Source organism: Saimiri boliviensis, chromosome 6 (assembly GCF_048565385.1).
Source record: "Saimiri boliviensis isolate mSaiBol1 chromosome 6, mSaiBol1.pri, whole genome shotgun sequence".
NCBI lineage: Eukaryota > Metazoa > Chordata > Mammalia > Primates > Cebidae > Saimiri > Saimiri boliviensis.
This window is the reverse complement of record NC_133454.1, coordinates 72100897-72125127: the sequence shown is the minus strand read 5'-3', so window position 1 is coordinate 72125127 and position 24231 is coordinate 72100897. Positions and strand designations below refer to the sequence as shown.

Sequence of the window (24231 nt, the reverse complement as noted above, 5' to 3'; positions counted from 1 at the left end):
TTTTATAGATGAGAAAACCAACTAGAGAAGTTAATTTACTTGCCTGGGTAATTGTGATAGACAATGGGCTGACTAACTCAACGATCATTCCCAATACCCTTTGCCCTTACCAAATGCTTTCACTATGGAGGCTGGAAAAGCTAAATACTCACTCTCCTAGCCTTCCTACCACATAGGAGTAGCCATGTGGCCCAATTTTAACCAATGAGATGTACACAAGTTTTCTGGGGGTATTTGGGTCTTTGCTTTGCTAGGAAAAGAACAGGCATTACTCATGTTCCTCTATACCCCCTTTTTCCTAACTCTATCACAGACATAATGACTAGAGCTACAGCAGCCATCTTAGAGCAAATGGAAAAGGACAAAGAGTCATAGAGATATTGGTCTTGTATTCACTGACCTAATAAATCAATGTCACCTATCATTGACAGTCAGACTTCTTTTTATGTAAGAAAAATATACCTCCTATTTACCTATTTATTTAAGCTATTGTTTTCTCTTTTTATCTGTCTCTTTCCTTTCTTTCTTTTTTTTCTTTTTTTGAGATGGGATCTTGCTGTGGTGCCCTTGCTAGAGTGCAGTGGCATGATCATGGCTCACTGCAGCCTTGGACTCTCCTGCTCAAGCAAACCTCCTGCCTTAGCCTCCTGAGTAGCTGGGACCACAGGTGTACGCCACCTAATTAAAAAAAAAATTTTTTTTGTAGAGCCAGGGTCTCTCTAGGTTGCTCAGGTTGGTCTCCAACTCCTGGGCTCAAATGATCCTCCTGCCTCAGCCTCCCAAAGTGCTGGTATTACAGGTATAAGCCACCACACCTGGCCTAAGCTTACTGTTAATCAAGTCTTCCAGCAGCATATTCTGACATTTATAACTGATGCACAATGAGTGATCAAACAATGAAGCTGAGATTCAAACATGGGCAATTCTTAACCACTAAGCTACATGAAAAAAAAATCTGGCACTGGATTTATTAGGGAATGGACACTCAAATGATGAAAATAACTATAATAATATGAATCACTCAGCCTACCTTCTTAAGGCTCCAAGCTCCTCTGGAAACTCAGGATTGTTAGTAACCTAAATTAGAACAGAGCTGCTTAGGAAAAGGTTCCCTCTTTGGACACTGTGCCCAGCCCTCTGTCTGTATTTCAATTCAGAGCTCCCAGCTCAGGGTCCATCCTCAGGGATAAGAGTAGGAATGTCTGGAGTCTAGTCTTGGCTCTCTGCCCACCCCTGCCTATCTTATGGTACCATAAAGATTTCAGGCCTCCTGCTAAACAAGCATAAGGCAACAGAGTTCAATGAACTCAGCATAAACTTACAAATTGTGACAGTACTTGTAGTGACAGTGAAGGTCAAAGCTTCTCCTTGGTAGACAGAGACCTTTGGAGGTAATAAGAAGTATGGTTTTGTAGCTTAAACAAGACCAAGGACTATTGATTTTTCTATATCTTCTCCTGCTGACAGCAGTAATAGCAAAAATGTGATTTAGACACTTAAAGTACCTTTCCCACCAGCTGAGCAATTTTCAAGTAATCACACTTCCGACCTTACCCAACATGAGTCCTTTTAAAGCCAATTTTGGGGGCCAATTATTTAGTTTGCCTAAAATGGGCAAGGAGAATGAGAATGGTTGGCTATCCTGCTGGAAACTAGCTTGCATCCCTGTTTCCAGGGTTTAGGACCACTCAATCTGTCTTGAGAAGGGGCCAGCAGCCCCTCCTGTCACAGCTGACACACATGTGACAGTTGACACATAACCTCTGTTTCTAAAGCTGTTTTGAACTAGAAGGAATTATGACACTCATGACGGCAAGGTTCCTGGACAAGCTCACAAAACTGGGAGAGAAGAGGAAGACTATGGAACATTTACTAAATGGGAAATAGGTCCATTAGAATTATCTAGAGAGCTTGTAAAAACACCAATTTTGCTGGGAACCATCTTTAGGTTTTCTAACTTAAGTCTGAAGCGGAGGCCCAAGAATTAGCATTTCTAGTAGGTTCCTAGGCCCAGGGGTTACATTTAGAAAATCACTGCTATGAAGTATAAATCAATTATTAGTCACAGAGACTTTGGAAACTGACAATTGGGGACCTCCAAATGCTGGGAAAGTTTCTATATCTGTAAGAAAAGAGTCACTGTATCAGAATATTCACCTAGCTTATAGCCTTTTCTTCCTCACAAAAACAAAACAACCCAAATCTAAACACTAATAGTGACAGTTTTCAACCAGTCTCTTTTTATGGACCAGACAGACCCTGAATGCTCAGAACATAGAGAAATGCCTGTACGTTTTCACAAGGCAAAGCTGACTCTTTTTTTTTTGTTTTTTGTTTTTTTTTGAGACGGAGTTTCGCTCTTGTTACCCAGGCTGGAGAGCAATGGCGCGATCTCGGCTCACCGCAACCTCCGCCTCCTGGGTTCAGGCAATTCTCCTGCCTCAGCCTCCTGAGTAGCTGGGATTACAGGCACGCACCACCATGCCCAGCTAATTTTTTTGTATTTTTAGTAGAGACAGGGTTTCACCATGTTGACCAGGATGGTCTCGATCTCTTGACCTCGTGATCCACCCGCCTCGGCCTCCCAAAGTGCTGGGATTACAGGCTTGAGCCACCGCGCCCGGCCCAAAGCTGACTCTTTAAAAAGATGCTCTAGTGGCCGGGCGCGGTGGCTCAAGCCTGTAATCCCAGCACTTTGGGAGGCCGAGGCGGGTGGATCACGAGGTCAACAGATCGAGACCATCCTGGTCAACATGGTGAAACCCTGTCTCTACTAAAAATACAAAAAAATTAGCTGGGCATGGTGGTGCGTGCCTGTAATCCCAGCTACTCAGGAGGCTGAGGCAGGAGAATTGCCTGAACCCAGGAGGCGGAGGTTGCGGTGAGCCGAGATCGCGCCATTGCACTCCAGCCTGGGTAACAAGAGTGAAACTCCGTCTCAAAAAAAAAAAAAAGATGCTCTGAGGCTGGACTTTGGGAGGCCGATAGATCATGAGGTCAGGAGATTGAGACCATCCTGGTCAATACAGTGAAACTCCATATACATATACACACACACACACACACACACACACACACACATACATACACACACACACACACACACACACACACACACACACAAATTAGCTGTGCATGGTGGCGTGTGCCTGTAGTCCCAGTTACTCAGGAGGTTGAGACAGGCAAATTGATTGAACCCAGGGGGCAGAGGCTGCAGTAAGCCGAGATCATGCCACTGCACTCCAGCCTGGCAACAGACTGAGACTCCATCCAAAAAAAAAAAAAGATGCTTCAAGTTCAGAAGATAAATTCTCCTAGAAGTTCCAGACAATATACCCTGAAAGAAAGGACAAGTCTACATTGGAAGTTTTCTAATCTCCCAAAGTATGCATATACTACTACTAGTTGCTACTAAGAAAAAAAAAAAACTCTTAAACTAGCTTTTCCACAACACACCTGTGCTTACCATAGTAAGAACCAGGAATGAACAGATGTAAGTATGGAGACAAGGATGTGTATATGAGCATGTATTAGGGGTTGGGGAGACAAACATAAACCAGATAATTCTGAGAACCTCTTCAAGGTAGCTTAGAAGCTATCTCAATGGGTTACAAGTGAGTTGAGGTTCTGACTCCTTAAGCTATTAGGCTGTCTGGGAAGAAGGTGCGGCATAAGAGTTTTGTCGGGACAAAAAGTCTATTTCAAACTCTGAGGTCAATTTGCCAGAGAGGTTTTATGGACCTCTGAAAAGGTTCATTATTAGAGGCTTGATCATTCAGTCCTTTATTCACTCAACTAACCAATATTAACTGAGAATTCACTTTGTGTTAGGCACTGTGTTAAGCACTGAGAACACAATGACTGCCTGCAAGAGCAATGGGTATTACTAAAGATATAAACAATTGGCCAGGCATTGGCCTGTAATTCTAGCACTTTGGGAGGCCGAGGCGGGAGGATCAGGAGGTCAAGAGATCGAGGCCATTCTGGCCAACATGGTAAAACCCTGTCTCTACTAAAAAATACAAAAATTAGCTGGGCATGATGACGCATGCCTGTAGTCCCAGCTACTCAGGAGGCTGAGGCAAGAGAATCACTTGAGCCCAGGAGGCGAAGGTTGCAGTGAGCTGTGATTGTGCCACTGCACTCCAGCCTGGTGAAAAAGCCAGTCTCTGTCTCAAAAAAATAAAATAAAATAAGATATAAACAATTATAAGATAGTCTACAGTTATATGCTGCATAATGACATTTTGGTAACTGACTGCATTTATGAAGGTGATCCCATGCATTTTTACTATATCTTTTCTATGTTTAGATACACAAATGACCATTGCATTACAATTGGTTACATTATTCAGCACAGTAATAAGATGTACAGGTTTATAGCCTAGGAGCAGTAGGCTATACCACATAGCCAAGGTGTGTAGTAGGCTATACCATCTACGTCAGTGAAAGTATACTCCATGATGTATGCACAACAACAAAATTGCCTAATTGCATTTCTTAGAATGTAACCCCCTTGTTAAATGGCTCATAACTGTAAGTCAACTACGTAGCTCAGTGGTTAAGAGCGTGAAACATCCAAACTTAGGCCTGATTCTGGCTTCTCTACTTCTTGGCTCTGTGATAGCAACAAGTACTTTCATCTTTCTTGATTTGTGTCTATACCTATTAAAACCTGCATAATACAAATTAAGTAGAGAAACCTTGCAGCATAGCTGCCAGCACTGCCACCATCTTGAGTCAGGAGACCCAAGCCCAGGCTGGGGTGTTGGAATTCTGGGGATCCCAGCCTCAGTCACTATGGACAGTATTTTTCTTTGTAGCTCTGGGCCATACCCACTCCTTTATGTTCAGGGAAGAGGAATAAGATAATATGAAGCATGCCCTGGCATTAACTATGCTCTGCTTCACCAAGGGTGCTAACGATGAGTGTAATGTGGTAGAAGCTGTAACCTGGAACTATAACTACCAGGGGATTACTTACAGTCCCTGTAGTCAACCTCAAGTTGTCCTGTCAACCCAAGTTACAATACGCAATGATGTTTCTGAGGAAGAGAAGGAAGCTGAGTTGTGCCCCACGCTTCTTGCGAAAAAACAGTGGGGATAAACCCTATCCCTCATTGTTTAGCTAGCTGCCTGCTACATATGCCATATACTATCTTCCTGGACAATATTCAAGAATTCTGAATGTATCTTCTCTGATGAAGAGGAGAGTCTGGGGTGAGGGGGTGAGGGGGTGAGTGGGAGGCACTTGGGCCAGTGCTAAAAGAAAAGGAGGCTTGTTCTCCATAAGGCCCTGGTGTTCTGGTCTTATACCATGTCTAGTGCTTACCTTTCCTCCAGGGGTGGGAAGCACTCTGAACTTCTATCCTGATCCTCTCTCCTCATCTGCCTATGAAGACTGGAGGTCTTCATCCAAAACTCAGGACTACACATTTTAACATTTTTTGGATGAAGGTTGAAATAAAATGGTGTGGAATGTTTTGCCAAAAAAAAAAAAAAAAAGATTAAGTAAAATAACAAAACTATGACAAACTGGGTACAGGAACTCCGGTGGTTACTCAAGAGTATGCTGAAGGGTACAAAAAAAATAGGTGCATCTTCCTGGGGTGTTAATTTTACCAGACAGTAAATAATTTAAAGCATTTGTTTTATAGAAAACAAATACAACTACATAATGGTACCTTAAGGAAAAATCCTTATGAATTTTAAAGATAAGACATAGACTTCAAACAACTTTTAACCTTGGAGTAGCTGCTGTGGGCTATTCACTCCCCCATCAATCCAGAGATGAATTCATTCTCCTCTGATAGCAGGTACACTTTGGTAAAGAAGTTTCCAAAACACGGTGTATGGCCCATAATGGACCTCAACAAACAGCAACCATTATTGTTAATAATAGATACCTGTTATAATAAACCCATCCACTGGAGGAACAAACTGGGTGGGAAAGGGGTCCTCTCTACCCAGACACCCTTTTATTTCCCCAAGCTCTGGACACCTCTCCGGTTCCTTACTAGAATCCCTGTGATTCCATGGGAAGTAGAAATCTGAGAAGCTGGCCAGTTCTGACCCCAAATGCTAAGGAGTTCTCTTTGAAAGATAGATCAGCATTAGTAAAGTTACTAATCTCAACAACCTCTTGGGGGACTCAGCCTACAAGCAGTTAACCCTCAAGATAAGAGTAGTCAGTCCAGAGATCAATGCAGCTCTACCCACGACTAGATCTGTCACATTTAAAAGGTTCTTCCAGATCAATTATCTCCTTAAAGTCTCACAAACAAGTGATAGATAAGGTAGGTACTATTATTCCTATCTTTATAGAGGAGGCAACTGAAGCCCTTGGGAGTAAAGTATTAAAGTTTTTAGAGACAGAGCCAGGAGTCAGATTCTGGTCTTCAGACTTCAAAAATAGGCACTCCCCACTATGTTAAGAAGAGAAGTCATTCCCGTAAGAATCTATGTAGCACAGTTAAAAGCTCTTCCAGTCCTGTGTCAACATCCCACTGATTTTCAGCTGTATTCAGGGCCACAAAAATTGTATTACCATTGATTAAGAACCACACGTAACTAACAGAAAACTAAATTAAACTCCATGAGCTTAATTAGCGGGAAAAGAGAAGTCACTCACTGGTGGTAGCTATGGTTATACCTGACCTTTCATAAGATACTTATGAACAGGCTTTCATGGTCTATTGAGCTTGCCCAGGAACATCAGAAGTTCCAAAGAAAGAAGTACTGGACTGTCACTGTAGGAGAGGGCTCTGAGTAAGGGTACTGAGCTCACCTCATCTTATCTGTTCCTGAATGCTTCATTAACACCCAGATTAATTAATTAACATTAATTCCAAGAAGGGGCATAGAAAATTACACTCACAAGAAGACGCAAAATAGACTAAGGGAAGGAAAGAGTCAGCCAGTTATTTATAATAAAAGAGATCTAAAAAAATTTAAAGATTAACAGCCAGATTGTTAGAGCTAAAAGAGAAACTACTAAACAACTCATATAAGCCCCTCATAGCCTGGATGGGAAAGCGAAGCAAGAGAAATCCGTAGTGCTTGTCAAGTGTCTCCCAGTTGTTAGTAGCAGAATCAGAATTACAAGTTAGTAACTCCTCCTCTCATGCTTCAAGATCCACACTTACCTTCTCAGAAGACTTTCCTGACACCAACCTCTTGATAGGGACAGGGGGCAGAGAAATTCTCAGCAGAAAAGAGCAGGTCCCCAGTGAAACCCCACCCTCAAGCCGAAAAGCCTGAAACCATGGCCCAAAGTGATAACTTATATCCCTGTTTTCCTGCTCAAATGTTGCCTTTTCCTAAACCACCTGTGGTCTCCCCACTTCCCCACATCATGTGCCTATGAAAACTCCAGATTCAGTTGGTAGATGGGACTACCTCCCAGCTGAATGGAGAGAAGTGTCTTGACTTCAGAGGGACAGCCTGACAGCATAACTTCTGAGAAGAATCTGGCTGGAGATGGCTGGACTTCAGGAAAAGATTACCTATCTGCCCCGTCCTCTTTTCAGCCCACTTCCTGCTGAGAGCCACTTTCATCAGCAATAAAATCCTCTGCATTTACTGCCCGTCAATTCATTTGTGAGACTTCATTTTTCCTGGATGCTAGACAAGAGCTGGGGAGCCACAAGTGTGGACCCAAAAAGGCTGGCACACTGGCCCTTTGTACTCGCTGGTGGAAGGCGGCCTCACACAAAAAGGAAAAGGGCCCACTGAGCTGTTAACACTTAAGCCATCCATGGACAGCAGAGCTAAAAGAGCACTGTAACTGAGGCTTCAGGAGTCAAAGGCACCCCAACCTGGACACTGCCTTGGGGCCTACACAGAGTTCTCTCTGCTGCTGGAGCTCAAAAGCAGCTGGCTGGATCCTGTACTCGCCTACTGCTCCCTCCCACAAAGGGTTGAGTGAGGCAAGCTGAGTAAGCAGAGTTTGTTCCTGCCAGCACCCAAAAGCACTTGCTCCAGTTCCTGCACTGGTTCACTCACACGCTCCCTCCCACAAGGGGTAGGCAAGGGAAGGATGAGTAAAGGAGGCACCCCTGTCACCAGTTGCAAGTCCTGCGACGGGGTCAAGAAAATCTGCTTCACTGTGACAGAGTTGTGGCCCTCCATACACACCATGCTTCCACAGCAATTTATACATCTATTTATTATGTTAGGCTTTTGGAATATAGTGGCACACACATTCCTCTGAGATAGCAAATGCCTCAGTATATTCTGTCTTCCTACACTCCTGTTTTTCCATTTCTTACAGAACTGTGCTGGTTAAGGTGAAGTCTACGGAGGGACCATATTCACAAAGGACAATCATTGTATGTATGAGTCTTTATAAAACTGGTAATCTTAAAATTTAAAGAACAGAGTATATAACAAAATTGGAAGGTCAGAATTAATCCAGTCCAGTTCATTTAGGCCCCCTCCTGTGGCAGTAGGATCTTTCTCACCCGGATACCTAATCTCTAAAATAGGCAGGAGCAGATCTCTACTGGAGGGGAAGACAGCATTTATGTGGCTTACTCCTTTCTCTTTTTAACAGCTCCTAAGCATTTTAAGGCACAATCTCCTAATTTTCTGAAAACGAAACAACTAAAATAAAGACACTTTTTAAATTCTAGGCTCTCCCTTTATTCAGCATGGAACAAAGAAAAAAATAGGGCCTTTGGAGCTAGGCAAACTGGAAGGAAATCTTCTATGACCTTGGAAAAGTCATTTGACCTCTGCATCCGTTTTTTTAACTGATGAGTTTTTTAACATCTATCTTCTAGGGATGTCATCAAGATTAAATGAAATCGCATATATAAAGCATCCAGCTTGTGCCTAGTACAAGTTCAATAAATAGCCACCATAGAATCGCTCTTACTTGAATCAGGGCTGGAACCTGGTACTCCCTAGAGCTCTGTTCAGTAATCCTGCTACCATCAAAGATTGGCTTACCAGAGAAACGATGTGACCACCAGCACCCCAGAGGATGGCAAAGCAGGTTTAAAATACCTTGATGCAAAACCTTAAATAAAATCTCTCCAGACATAAGCACCAACCTAAATATTAATTCAAAACTCTCAGCATGGTAATGAGTAAAGATTTTTCCTCCTACCAGGGCACAAGACAGGCAAGAAAGTGAGCTACAGGACAATTTTCCATCATTTATAGAAATATGCCAATGACTGAATATACTGCTATGTCTTGAGCTAATTGTAAGAATCCATCACTGTGAACAGATACATAGAAAGCATGTCTCCCACTGTCATGCAGGGTGATGACTATTCTTTATTTGCAAAGAATAGTGTGATATAGCAAGACTTTAGCCAGAAAAAGAAAAAAAAAATGCTTACCCGATACTCTCTTTTATGCAATGGTAACAAACTACATGACACTGACAGTTTTTTTGTTGTTGTTAAGAATACCTACATTGGGAATGAAGTTATGGACAAAGGTGGAATAGGAAAAGAGTTGCCTATTGTCCATAGGAATCCTCCACCTAAACAACTACTGAGCCAGCAGAAACCATCTGAAGTAACTATTTTGGAGTTCCAGAGTCTAATCAGAACACTTGCAGTATCCAGAGGGAGGGTTTGATAAAGACGCTAGTAAAATTTTCAGAACATTTCAGCCTTTTGCCCAGTGGCTGCCATCCCAGGTCCCTGGTGCAGATTGCTGGAGCTGGATGGGCCATAAGGACCTTGGCCTCCAAATGTGGCAGTTACGCATTCTGACTGTTAGTTTTGATCACTGAGCGCCAGCACAGGGGCTGACAGCCCTGGTTTCAACCTCTACTGGCCAAAGCAGATTTCAAGGTATTTACAAGAACAGATCAATGAATAAACAAACATTGTACAATCCTACTTATATGAAATATCTAGAATAGGCAAATTCATAGAAACAGAAAAAGCCAAGTACAATGGCTCATTCCTGTAATCCTAGTGACTTGGGAGACTAGGGTGGAACAGTTGCTTGAAGCCAGAAGTTTGAGACCAGCCGGGCAACAGAGAGAGATCACTTATTAAAAAAAAAAATTTTTTTTTAGTGAGCTATGAATGCACCACTGCACTCCAACCTAGGGGACAGTGAAACTCCATCTCATAAGAAAAAGAAAAAAGAGAAATAGAAAGATTAGGGGATACCAGGGGCTAGAGGGAGGGCAAAAGAGGAGTAAAAGAGAAGTTATTGTTTAATGATTACAGAATTTCTGCTAATGAAAATGTTCTGAAAATAGTGGGGATATTTACACAACATTGTGAATGTATTTAATGCCACTGAATTACATACTTAAAAATGGTTAAAATTGGCCAGGTGCAGTGGCTCATGCCTGTAATCCAGCACTTTGGGAGGCTGAAGTAACAGGATCAACTTGAGCCCAAGACATGGAGGCTGCAGTGAACTGACTGTGCTACTGTACTCCAGCCTAGGTGACAAAAAATAAATAAAAATAAAAAAATTTCAGAAGGCTAAAATGGTAAATTTTGTATTACATATATTTTAGCATAATAAATTTTTCACAAGCATACCCATATTTCATATAAGCTGGCTTTTATAAGCCTTAGGACCTTGAGAAAGTTATTTAACTTAGTTGAACCTTATTCCCTCATATGTAAAATGATAACAGCTCTCCCTTGAAGGAGTATCATGAAAACTGGAGAAAATGTTTGTAAAGTGCCTAGCACTCCATTGACAGTAATTAATGGTAGTTATTACTATAATAATTAACAGCAACAATAAAATTTATATAAACTAATAAAGATAATTTAATTCAACATATATTTAATGAACTAACTGCCTTCTCTGTTCTAGGCACAGGAAGGACATGATTTCTGCCCTCAAGGAGCTCACAGTCTAGAAAAACATACAAATAAACAACTTTTTGTAGAGAACAGGAAGCCAAGGAGAATTTAGGAGCAAAAAAATAATAACCCAACAACAGCAATACTTCTTTGTTTGGGAGAAAAAGTTATTATTCTTTACAGAGGTGGGAAATCATTTTGTAACCCAGGAAAGTACATCAGTCACAAGCAAACATGTAGTTTATTGTGGATGATTCTTGCCCCAACAAGGTTTAATCCATCTGTTTTTAGCATCACACATAGTATCAGAGACAGATACAAAATCACTGCTTATATGCACTACAAAACCCAGAGAGGACTTGCCTGACACTTTGGTGGAGTGGAAAGACTTTGGATTTCTGAATCTTTCCTCATCTGTAAAATAAATGTTCTAATAGAAATGTCTACCTCACAGTACTATTATAAGGATTAAATGAGATCACGAATGATAATTTTAAGTTGTATTGTGCTTCTTATGTATTATTATATGGGGTTTTGTGAGCCTTTGTTTTCACATGCTTCTGAGAAAATTTGTCATAGAGCCAAAGTTTGTTTTTGTTTTGTTTTGTTTTGTTTTTAGAGATGGGTTCTTGCTCTGTCACCCAGGCTGGAGTGCAGTGGCATAATCATGGCTCACTGCAGCCTCGACCTCTTGGGCTCAAGCAGTCCTCCCACCGCAGCCTCCTGAGTAGCTGGGACAACAGATATGTGCCAACATGTCCAGCCAATTTTTAAATTTTTTGCAGAAATGAGCAGGCTGGTCACATTTTATTTTTAAAAATCAAATCTCCTGAGCAAAGCAGCTGCCACTCAAAATGAGCTAGCCCAAGGCTGACTACATAGGTAATAAGAAGTTTGAAGACAGCTCTTTCTTGCTAAATAGCTCAAAGGAATTATCAGACTTCCACTAACATTGTTCTAAAAATGAATATTTGCTATAAGGCAAGTAGGCAAGGGAAGAGGGTCTCTTGTTTTCTCTGAGGGTCTCTGCTGTCTCCATGACTTAAAAACAGAAAAGTCTCCCATTCCACTGGTCCGTCCAGAGAGGTTGACCAGTCACAACAGATAATCCAAATGAAATTTTTATTCACCTACAAAGCAGAAAAAAATCTCTCCCACACTGGCTACCTGTTCCAAACTCTCCTTGCCATATCAGAGGGCCACTCATTAGCAAGGATAAACAAATCACAGGAGTCTTTTCCTCAAACCCATCTTATACCTCTCTGTTGTGACTTCTTTCACTCATTAGAGTCTCATCTCCTTCCCTTTATTTCTTTCTTCTTCCCTCTTTCTTCCTTCAAAATTTACTAACAGCCAACTCTGTATCAGTCCCTGTGCTAGGTGTTGGGGACATAATGATGACAAATAATAAACAAAGGCTACTAAAGCTTTTTTTCTTTCCTTTTTTGAGACAAAGTCTCACTCTGTCACCCAGGATGGAGTGCAGTGGCACAATCTCAGCCCACTGCAACCTCCACCTTCTGGGTTCAAGTGAACCTCCTGCCTCAGCCTCCCAGGTAGCTGAGATTACAGGCATAGCAACACACCTGACTAATTTTTTCGTATTTTTAGTAGAGATGGGGTTTCACCTTGTTGGCCAGGCTCATCTTGAACTCCTGACCTCAAATGATCTGTCTGCCTTAGCCTTCCAATGTGCTGGGATTATTGGAGTGAGCCACTGTACCTGGCTAATTCTTTAATAACTAATAAGAACCTAACTAAATGCCAGATGCTTTACACATATTATGTCACTTAATCATCAAAGCACTTTTTTTTTTGAGACAGAGTCTTGCTTTGTCACCCAGGCTGGAATACAGTGGCACGATCTCGGCTCACTGCAACCTCTGCCTCCTGAGTTGAAGAGATTCTCCAGCCTCAGCCTCCCCAGTAACTGGGACTACAGGCACATGCCACCATGCCTGGCTAATTTTTGTATTTTTAGTAGAGATAGGGTTTCACCATGTTGGCCAGGCTGGTCTTGAACTCCTGACCCCAGATAATCCACCCGCCTTGGCCTCCCAAAGAGCTGGGATTACAGGTGTGAGCCACCATGCCCAGCCCATCAAAACACTTTTGAAGTAAGCAGATACTATTATCCCTACTTTGTAGAGGCTATCCCTACTCAGAGGTAGGAAATGACCAAAGATGATAGAATTACCTTGTTTAAAGAAATCTAGCGAAGTGCCTTGGAAATAAAAAAGCAGCTAAAAGGTAAGTAGAAAGAGAACTAGATTGGCTGCCAGAGGTCTGGGTTCTACCTCCAGCTTTGACATCTATCTGTCCATCCATTTGTTGAAACACTAGTCAATATTCATGGCATGCAGGGGCCTAGCTGGGTATTAGAGATACAGGAACAAATCAGATACTGAATTCACTGTCAATCTTTGTTATTAAGACAAGGTTTCCACTCTGTCACCCAGGCTTGGGTGCAATGGTATGAGCATGGCTCACTACAGCCTTGACCTCCTGGGCTCAAGTGGCCCTTCTGAGTACCTCAAACTACAGGCAGGTGCCACCAAACCCAGTTAATTTTTAAATTTTTTATAGAGATGAAGTCTTGCCATGTTGCTCAGGCTAGTCTCAAACTCCTGGCCTCAAGAGATCCTCCTGCCTCAGCCTCTGAAAGTGCTGGGATTACAGGTATGAGCCATGGCATATGGCCCACTGTGAATCCTAATATGTGCTTTCCTTAGGCACTTACTAGACTTCACGTTTCTCATCTAAGAATAGGGTTGGATTTGATGGTCTCTAACAATCTTATAATTCTAAATAAAAACATAATATCAGCCACCAGCTGGACTGAGAATACAGATAAATAGGATGAGCAGGAGATGCACTGGAGATATCTAAATACTCAGGTCATAAAAACTTTCTATTGCAAGCTAAGGAGTCTGGACTTTATCCAAAGGACAGTGAAGAGTAATTGAAGGGTTTTAAGCACTGGAGTGATGTCAAATTTTCAAGAGATAAAAATGATTATTGCTGTTATGTAAAGAATGGACTGGGGACAGGGTATATGACAGGAGTTAGGAAGTCCAGTTAAGAGGCAACTTAAATAATCCCAGAAAGAGTAATAATGACCTGAATGATAACAATGGGAAGGATGGTGAAGAAAGGTCTAATCTAAGAAATGTAACGAAGGTTTTTTGAAAATAAAAAAGATATTTCATATCCATTATGATGGCTATTATTTAATGACAGAAAAAAGAAGCACTGGCAAAGCTGTGCAGAAACTGAAACTTTTATGAACCACAAGGAGAATGTAAAATGGTGCAGCCACTAGGAAAGCAGTATGGCAGTTCCTCAAAAAATTAAAAATAGAATTACTGTATGACACAGCAATTCCATTTCTGGATATATACCCAAAAAAATGGAAAGCAAGGTCTTCAAGAGATATTTGTACATCCACGTTCATAGCAGCATTTACAATAGCCCAAAGGCTGAAGCAACCCAAGTGTCCACGTGCCACTGCATGAAGTATGTATATACAATAGAATATTATTCAGTCTAAAAAGGAAGGAAATCCGGACACACTGATAAGTCAAATAAGCCAGTCACACAGGGACAAATACTACATGATTTCATTTGTATGAGCATCTAGACTAGTCACATTCAGAGATAGTAAGTAGATTGGTGATTGCCAGGAGCTGGGGGAGGGTGCAATGAAGAGCTATTGTTTAATGGGTACTGAACATCAGTTCTGCAGGATGAAAGGAGTTCTGTGGACCAATAGTGACGACAGTTGCAAAACAGTATGAATGTACTTAATGCCACTGAATAGTACACATAAAAATAGCCGGGTGAGGTGGCTCACGCCAGTTAATCTCAGCATTTTGGGCGGCTGAGGCAGGCAGATCACCAGAGGTCAGGAGTTTTGTTTAAAACTCACTGCGATCTTCGCCTCCCAGGTTCAAGCTATTTTCCTGCCTCAGCCTCCCGAGTACCTGAGACTACAAGTGCATACCACCATGTCCAGCTAATTTTGTATTTTTAGTAGAGACGGGGGTTTCACCATGTTGGCCAGGCTGGTCTTGATCTCCTGACCTCGTGATCCGTCTGCCTCGGTCTCCCAAAGTGCTGGGATTACAGGTGTGAGCCACTGTGCCTGGCCAACATCAACTTTTAATGGGCTAGCAGGGAAAGAAAATCCTGAAAGGAGACAAATTCAGGAACAGCTGGAGAGGAAGAAAGGAAAAACAAACAAAAAATAAACAATTATGGTCAATGAAAATTATGGAGGTAATGAAAGCTTGTTTCAAGAAAGGGGTTGGGTGTCATATGATATAGAAGGGTCAGGCCGGACGCAGTGGCTCATGCCTTTAATCCAGCCCTTTGGGAGGCCAAGGCAGGCGGACCACTAGTTTGAGGAGTTTGAGACCAGCCTGGCCAATATGGTGAAACTCCGTCTCTACTAAAAATACAAAAATTAGCTGGTTTGGTGGCCTGCACCTGTAGTCCCAGCTACTTGGGAGGCTAAGGTAGAAGAATCGCTTGAACCCAGGAGGCAGAGGTTGCAGTGTGCCAAGATCATGCCACTGCACTCCAGCCTGGGCAACAGAGCAAGGCCCCATCTCAAAAAAAGAAAAGAGTCAAATTAGAATAAAGACTATAAAGGGTCCACTGGATTTAACCACAAGGAGATTATATTCATGGGAACAGTTAATAAGAACTGTCTTTAGACACTCTTCTTCAACCATAAGTGAAAAGTAACTAAGTGACCTTGGAATTCTCTCCTGAGCAGAGAGCAGTTTGAACATCAAAGTGGGGGGTTGTGAGAGCAGTTTCAGGAATTAGAATCCATTTTCCAGGCTCATCTGAGACCCTCATCACTGGAGTGTCCAAGACATAGCCATGAATGCTAGAACAGTAAAAGTACCTACTTTGTCACTAGTGTTGGTTTGGGCTCTGCTATACAATGTGACCTTGGAGAAGCTTATCTCATCATTTCATCTGGAAAATAAAGACTGCCTTCCAGAGTTGTTACCAAAAAAAAAAAAAAAAAAAAAAAAAAATGAGGGGAAAAATCCCACAAATTTCTTTCCAAAGAATAAACAAAGTATAAATATCAGTTAATCAAGACCTCCAACAGGTGATCCTAGGATTTATGCAATTTATGCAAAGGAATGTAAACTAGGCAAGGTTCATTGCAGAGAAAAATTTTACTTTTTAATCTTACTGATACAGGAGATAATTCATTATATCTGCAGACTGTCAGCTTCATTAATTATTCAGGTCCTCTAGCTGATACACTGTCAAATACAAATATGCTTCTTAAACTGACTCTATGTTTTCAGGCAAAAGCAGCAATCTGGGAAGAAAAAAAAAAACCCCACCACTGGTTTAAAAAAAAGATGGTAGTCTTTGAACAGATTAATTTCCTAGCTTTCTAACCTTGAAGAGTTGTATCTTTTGTTAGGGTACCTGCAGCATTTTGACCTATGTTTGCTACTGGCTGAAACCAGGATATTCATTAAGCGTCAACACAGGAGGAGTCCGAAAGAGCACTTGAACTGGAGTGGGCTACCAGAGGAATGTGAAGTGGCCACAACACGATGAAGGGAAGGGAGGATGCTTGTTATTTTGTGGTAGAGACACAATGAATACACAGACCCAGATGGGGAGACACAGATTCCAGACCCAACCACACTTTCTTCAAAACACTTCTTATACTCTTTTCACCTATAAAATGATGGATTCATTTAGGGGCTTCATTTGTTCTCTCATTTTAGAATTATTTTCTAATTGTGTTTTGGTAACTTCATCACAAGTTGGTGACTAGCTCTGTTACATTTATTACTCTCAGCTGTCTTGTGAGGAAGGCATTTCTAACCCTGTTTTATCTTCTTCTTCTTCTTCTTCTTTTTTTAAGCAAATGATAGATTGAGGCCCAGAAAGCTTGATAACTTATCTGATGTCACACAGCTCTTAAGTGGCAGAATCGGGTCTGTAATCTAAGTCACTAATTCTATGTCCCATGCTGTTTTCCCAGTAGGTATATATACTCATTGCTATGCATTACAACAACTATTAACTGAGTGTCCACTATGAGCCAGGCATGACACCAGAAGCTTTATAAACATTTTCGTTGACTACAAACCAACCATCTTATAGGCCATTATCCCACTTTACAGTCGAGGAAGCAGATTCAGAAAGATTACTCAACCAAAGTTTCCATAGCTAACTAGTGACAGAGAGACAGAGACCAGATTTCAGCAGAGATCTGACAGACTCTAGAACACATATTAGACCTCTGGGTGACGCTTAGACACTGACACAATCAGAACATTTTAGAAAAGAAAAGAAAAGAAACAAAATAAAAGAATGTTGAGGTCTTGACTACACTCCAAAATTCTAGCAGAAAAACCTTTATGAAGCCTTTAGAAAAAGAAATGCCTGGTCTCTAAACAGCCCACTGTCATGGTGCAACTAGGTAAAGGGTATTCAAGTGTTCACTGTACTCATTATCCATCCTAGTCAGCTTGAGCTGCTGTAACAAAATACCACACACTGGGTGGTTTAAACAACAGACATTTATTTCTCATAGTTCTGGAGAGCAGAAGTCCAAGATTAGGGTGCCAGCCTAATGACTCCCTTCCTTGCTTGCAGATGGTTACCTTCTTGCTGTGTCATTACATAGCAGAAAGAGCTCTGGTGTCTCTTCTTCTAAGTGAACTAATCTCATCATGAAGGCCCAACCCTCATGACTTCATCTAAACCTACAGCAGTTCCATCTCCAGTTACCATCCCATTGGGGATTAAGGGTTTCAACATACAGATTTTGGAGGGACACATTCAGTTCATAATACATAGTCTATGCTTAAGCATTTGAAAGTATATGGCATATTATATTCTCTAAATTTACTCTGCCAAAATATATAAGGAGCTAGTTATATCCATGTTATAGGATTGCTGCAGTATAAAAATAGGTATTTTCTGTAAAATACTGAGCTCAGGTTTTGGCACACAGTAAGTACTCAGTAAAGGGGCTTTAAAAGGGAAAGAGAAAGAAAGAACACTGTCAATTGGCTAGAAGACAGCTGCTTACTGGAATACATTGTACCACAAAGCTATATTTTATTTCCCATCTTCAGATTTCAAGAGAATATACATAATACCTAGTATGTTCTTACCAAATGATAATACTTTTTAACATAATCATTTGGTAAGAACATACTAGGTATTATGTATATTATGATCTTATTAATCATAAATGCTATAGTTTTTATAGATAACTATGGTAGTTTAATTCAGATCATGTGACTTGACTAATGTATATAGCTTCAAAGGAATGAGGAAATATTTGAACTCAGGTCTTTGTGATTTCAAAGCATATGTCCTTTCTTTTATAGTAAGCTAATCTGTCTTAAAATATGTGCTGCTTTCTCTGTTCCCCATGATAAACTAAGTATGAGGGTTGTCTTTTTAGTTTGTAGGACTAGGAAACCTTCCCTTTGAGGAGCTAGAAGCCTGTTCCTGGCCAGCAATTTGCGGTAGGCTCAGGAGGGCAAGAGTACAAGGGGTTGAGTCCATTGTGGTGTCATCTGCCTCAGAAGCAATGGGATGGTAGCCACAGGGACCAGAGGAGTCGGAAACACTGCTGGTTTGAAATTCTCTTGAAATCTGAAGATGGGAAATAAAATATAGCTTTGTGGTACAATGTATTCCAGTAAGCAGCTGTCTTCTAGCCAATTGACAGTGTTCTAAGTGAACTAATCTCATCATGAAGGCCCAACCCTCATGACTTCATCTAAACCTACAGCAGTTCCATCTCCAGTTACCATCCCATTGGGGATTAAGGGTTTCAACATACAGATTTTGGAGGGACACATTCAGTTCATAATACATAGTCTATGCTTAAGCATTTGAAAGTATATGGCATATTATATTCTCTAAATTTACTCTGCCAAAATATATAAGGAGCTAGTTATATCCATGTTATAGGATTGCTGCAGTATAAAAATAGGTATTTTCTGTAAAATACTGAGCTCAGGTTTTAGCACACAGTAAGTACTCAGTAAAGGGGCTTTAAAAGGGAAAGAGAAAGAAAGAACACTTAGATCTTTCATTCCCAGTAATGCAGAAGAAAAATAACCTGAAAATCTGCCTACTGCATAATACCTAGAAAAGCTGACATCCAACTCTTAGGCAGAGTTGAGATTTTAAGAAAGAAAAATCCCTACTACTCAAAAAATGAAGAGGAAACTAAAAATCAAGAAGTCTATGTGGTAAGCTGATGTTGGGCTGCTTTGGGAAGATTTTTTAGTCAGGCACTCAAAGGGCTTTCTTTTTATAGCCACCAGGGGTAGGAGACAGGCTGTGGGCCCTGGACCAGCAGAGCTGCAACTCAAATTCCCCTGCATAAAGATGGGATCTTGGAGGAGTCATATTGTCAGTTTAAAAACAAGAAAAAAAGTCCAAAAGTACAGAGATACAACAGGCAAGCTTGGGTTAAAAAATAAAAAGTCTCCCTGAAAATCTGAAAACTTGGCCTGTGTGAAGTCTGAATTTATACTACTCATGTGGAGTTTATACTATCTGTGTGGTCCTAGAATCGACAGCAGGGAAATTAACCTAAAACAGTTCCAAGCTCATAATATTCCTTGGTGATTAGCAGAAACAAAAAAAGATCCTCCTTGCCTCTAGAGGAGTACAAATTATATTGTTGACTCTCACAACTGTCCTATGAAATAGATATTTTGTCCCATTCCCAGAATTATCTATTATGAAATAGATAATATTATTCCAGTTTATCAAAGAGATTAAGTCTGGGGAGGTTAGGGCAAGTTGTCCAAAGTCACCCAGCTATTCTCTGATAGAGCTGGGATTTGAACCTGGTTGCTATGCAGTCAGTCAAAACACATTACCAAATCCTACTATGTGCCAAGCAGAGATAAAGTCTGTTCCCTTTCCAATTTTGGAAGTTTGGAAAATTATGTTGACAAAGTCAATTCCCCTTCCAGATTTGCACTGCTTAATCTTTGTGCAAATCAATAGAGAAATGCAACTGTTCTTTTCCTTCTCTTGTTTAGCAACTTATTAAGAATGAAGGCAGCCAGGATCAGAGCAAATAGGAAACCAAAGCCCCACAGGGTTCTCCTGGGCTCTGTCTGCCAAAGCAGTTCAGTCCCCTCTGGCAAAGGAACTTAGGTTGCTGGAGCACCCTAAACTGGAAAGGGGGGAAGCAACAAGCTCTGTAAGCTAGTAGGGTGTAGGGTACTGCCCCCATGAGTCCTTGTTACTGGAAATTAATTTTGTTAGAATAAATATACAAATAGGAATTCAAAGAGAAAATATCTACTGTTAGGTTAAGTAATAAGGTCAATGAAACTGTTGTGATAAACATGTGAAATAGAAAGTCAGGAATAACAGCTACAGTTATATTAGGTTCAACCTCCAATATATTTCTGAGTGTTAATTTGATTGCATAGCATTAAGAAAATCCTGATTTAAAAGCATAAGTACAAGCAAATGGTAGCATTTTAAAAAATTAACATGCATTCTTAGAAGCTTAACACACTGATCATCTAACACGTCTTCATGTTTTACAAAAATAGTTCTCAATATTTTAAAATAATCAAATCAAATGTTTGCGGACTCTCTAAAATACTCTCCTGTATTTTTGTAGAATAAAGTTTAGAAACAACCAGACAACAGGTTCTCTGAGATCTTTCCACTGGAACTAAGACCTATCTTCTGATATCATACACCTCCAAAGTCATTCAGCAAGTTATCTGATAATGTCTTTAACCACCATTTCTCAAAAAGAGAGCCATTCTCATACTACTCACCCGGGTAGGCCATGTTCTTAGGGTTGCCATAAGGAGCCCCAGGCTGCACGGGGCTGTAAACAGGGTTCATTGTGGAAGACTGAGGATCCTACAGAGAAAACAAAGAAAACAGCATTGATTGTTCATTCTTCCCGACATCAGCTTCTCCTCTATAATCTTCAGTTTTCGCTGAAAGGAAAGCATCAGAGTGTAGTGGAAAGAAGACTAAATAAAAAAGCCAGTTTGTCTTTACCTGGCCCTCTGTTAAATACTTTCCCCATTTTGCAGATGAAGATAGTGAGGAGCAAGGAAGTGATATAACTTACCCAATGTCAACCCAGGAATTCTGGCTTTCAGTTCAGTGTTAGTCGACTACCACTATCCCACAGACAGCTCTGGCACTAGTATACTAGGTGGCACTGGCCATGTCACTTTCCCTGTCTGGACTTCAATTTACTGACATAAAGTGAATTAATTTAAGATTTCTGAGGTCCTTTCTAAGTCTAATGTTTCTAGTCTAGGAGCTGGAAAGAATATGCTTTCTATAGTTCACTAGTGGAACTTGGTGCCTGGTGATGAGCAAACAGACTGCTGGAAGGAAAAGCAGTGTCTCATCTGTCCCTTACACCTGTAGAGGAAGATACCAGTTACCAGCAGCTTCAAAAACAAAAAAGGGAATTTGTTCCCACTGATCATTTTAATGCAAACAAGGAAATATAGCTAGGATTTCTCTCCAAATTTATTCAAGGGAAAGAAATAAACTTGGAAATTTGTGTGCAATAAGTATCACCTGCACAAGTGCTCTGTTAATTATCTTAATGAAGCATATTCTCCATTCTGATTAATGGAAGATCTGTCATTAAGCTCTATTAGCCAGACAATTTGTCCCACCTTGTTTAGGGAGCTTTTCCTTACTATATAGCCTGACACATTTGAAAATGTGTCTCCAAATATATTATTTACACATCATAAAAACCAAATAATTCCTTCCTAACTAGGTTCACAAGATAGATGGGCCTTTTTTTAGGTCATTAAATTCTCTTGTATCACCTCAAAATAGGAAACAAGTCAAATGTTGAAGGCAGCCAGTGAACAGCTGGCATGATAACAACTGCTTTGTGATTAGTCTGTCTAGAGTTCAAAAATGAGTAGTGGAGAAAAGGTAGGCTACCAAGGAGAGGAAGCTGGGACCATCAGACAAGCAAAAGGGAAAATGCCACTGGCCAATTTCAGAGGACAGAACTTCCTAAAACGTACATAATGTGCAGCCCTGGCAGAGCACCCCAGGGCAACAAGCTAGATAAAATGACCATCAGCCAACAAACTGAAACTAGAATAACTTGAGGATGAAAGTTAAAGGAGTTATATATATTTCAGTTAAACTTAATGAAAAAAATATTTTCACAGCCAGAGTTATCTAAAAATATACTCAAGTAACATACATTCTTTCTCTAAATAAAAGCACTCTCCTCACAGAGTACTGAGACATTAATAATTAAAAGAGATCATAGATGTTAAATTGCAAACTGTGAAGTGATATGGAGATATAAACAATGATGATATGACAATGTTGTTCATGTGACAACACAGAGACTACCTGTACTCTTTCTGGCTTTGGGTCTCTCTTCTACCCAACCAGTTCTCTGCCTGGTAAGTCAGGGTGAGGAAGATTGATAAAATGTTTGAAAGTGTCTCCCCAGAAAACATGTGCTGGAAACTTCATAACCATTTTAACAGTAATTAAGAGGTGGGACTGTTAAAAAGGTGATTAGGCCATGACTGATCTGCCCTGATGAATGGGTTAATACCATTATTGCAAGAGTGGGTTTATTATGGCGGGCGTGGGTTCCTTATAAAAGGATGAGTTTGGTCCCCTCTTGCTCTCTGTCACCCTCTTTATGCCCTTCTGCTCTTCCACCATGGGATGACACAGTAAGAAGGCCCTTGACAGATGCTTGCACCCTGATATTGGACTTCCCAGCCTCCCAAACTATGAGCCAATACATTTCCATTCGTTATGAATTACCCAGTCTGTGGTATTCTGCTATAGCAGCACAAAAAGGACTAAGATAAGTGCTAAGCAGTACAACTTGCCCTGTAAACATCTGAGCACTCTCCTACTGAGAAGACACTCTGTGTTGCTGATTGGACAAAGTACAAAATTTCTTTTCATAACCAAAGAAACTAATTAGCTTTGAAACTGGTCTCCTGCTGCTCCAAAATCAGGGCCACTTCCACAGGAAGAGATCACGCCTGGGTTAGCACTCCTAAAAGCATCAATTCCAGTCTTAAGTAATGACTGACAGAAAGGAGATCTGCCAGGGTTTCAAAATTTAGAATATGACAGCCACTTCTAGGGAGCTTCTCAAGGGTAGACAAGATTCCCAGCTTCTAAGGGAAGGTTGGCCTTTTATAACAAAATCTATATACTGTTAATAGTTTCAGGGACAGGCTAAAAATGAGTAGGAAGATCACAAACTCTACTATCAGGCAGATTGAGGTTCAAATCCTGGAACTGCCACATACCACAATGGGATCACAGGGTAGTTCCTTAACTTCTGAGCCTCTGTTTCCTCTAACCTCAAAATGGGGGAGAAAAACAAAAACCATACTTTGTAATAAAATTTTTTAAATGACAGGTTTATTAAAGTAAAATTTACATATAGTAAAATTTTACCCCTTTTAGGTATACAGTTCTATGAGCCCCTGAAAAATGTATTCAGTTGTACAAACACCACCACAATCAAGATAGAAAGTATTTTCATTACCACAAAAAGTTCTCTTATTATCTGTAGTTAATACCACCCACCTTCTTCAAAAGCCTTACAAATAAAATTCAAACTCTTTCACACGGTATACAAGATCCTTTATGCTCTATCTGGGATGGGGCTCAGAAATCTGTGTATTTATGTTCTCAAGAAGATTTTGATGCCCAGTTTGAGGGCCATGCCTTCTGTCCCAAATGCCATTTCTCTCATATAGGCTGTCTAGAGGAAGTGAGATACAGCAGAGAACAAGAACAAAAACTTCTGCTTACGTGCTAGTTGGGAGGGGGAAGAAAGAGAGATTTTTTTTTTTCAAGTGAAAGATATATCAGATGGCAATAAAAACTGTAAAGCAGGGGTTCCCAACCCTGGGACCATGAACTGGCATCAGTCCACAGTCTGTTAGGAACCAGTCAGCACAGCAGGAAGTGAGTGGCAGGCAAGCAAGCATTACCGCCTGAGCACACCTCCTGTTGGATCAACAGCATTAGATTTTCATAGAAGTGTGAACCCTACTGTGAACTGCAAATACAAGGGAATCTAGGTTGTGTGCTCCTTGTGAAAATCTAATGCCCCCACAGCCCCATCCCCACACACATCCCCAGTCTGTGGAAAAACTGTCCCTGGTGCCAAAAAGGCTGGGGACTACTGCTGTAAAGAAATCCACTTAGGCTGCTTAGGGAGTGCTAAGGGCAGGTGCTGCAATTTTAAATAAGATGATTAGATAAAGTGTCACTGAGTGACATCTGAGCAAAGAACTGAATAAGTTGAAGGAGCAAGCCATAGAAGTCTCTGAGAAGAACCTGTCCAAGTAGAGGAAAGAGCAAATGCAAATGCCCCAAAGTAGAAGCATTTTTGAGAAAC

General features: G+C 40.8%; 1 protein-coding gene across 3 annotated transcripts in view; it reads right to left on the bottom strand.

Moving 5' to 3' along the window:
- Positions 1-24231, bottom strand: part of FAM168A (family with sequence similarity 168 member A) — a 185893-nt gene that overhangs the window by 51918 nt on the left and 109744 nt on the right. For all 3 annotated transcript variants that reach the window (XM_074400958.1, XM_039470593.2, XM_039470594.2), the window contains exon 2: positions 20624-20711. In XM_074400958.1, the coding sequence (XP_074257059.1) occupies positions 20624-20693 (70 nt within the window). In that variant the 5' untranslated portion in view covers positions 20694-20711. The remainder of the gene's footprint in view (positions 1-20623; positions 20712-24231) is intronic.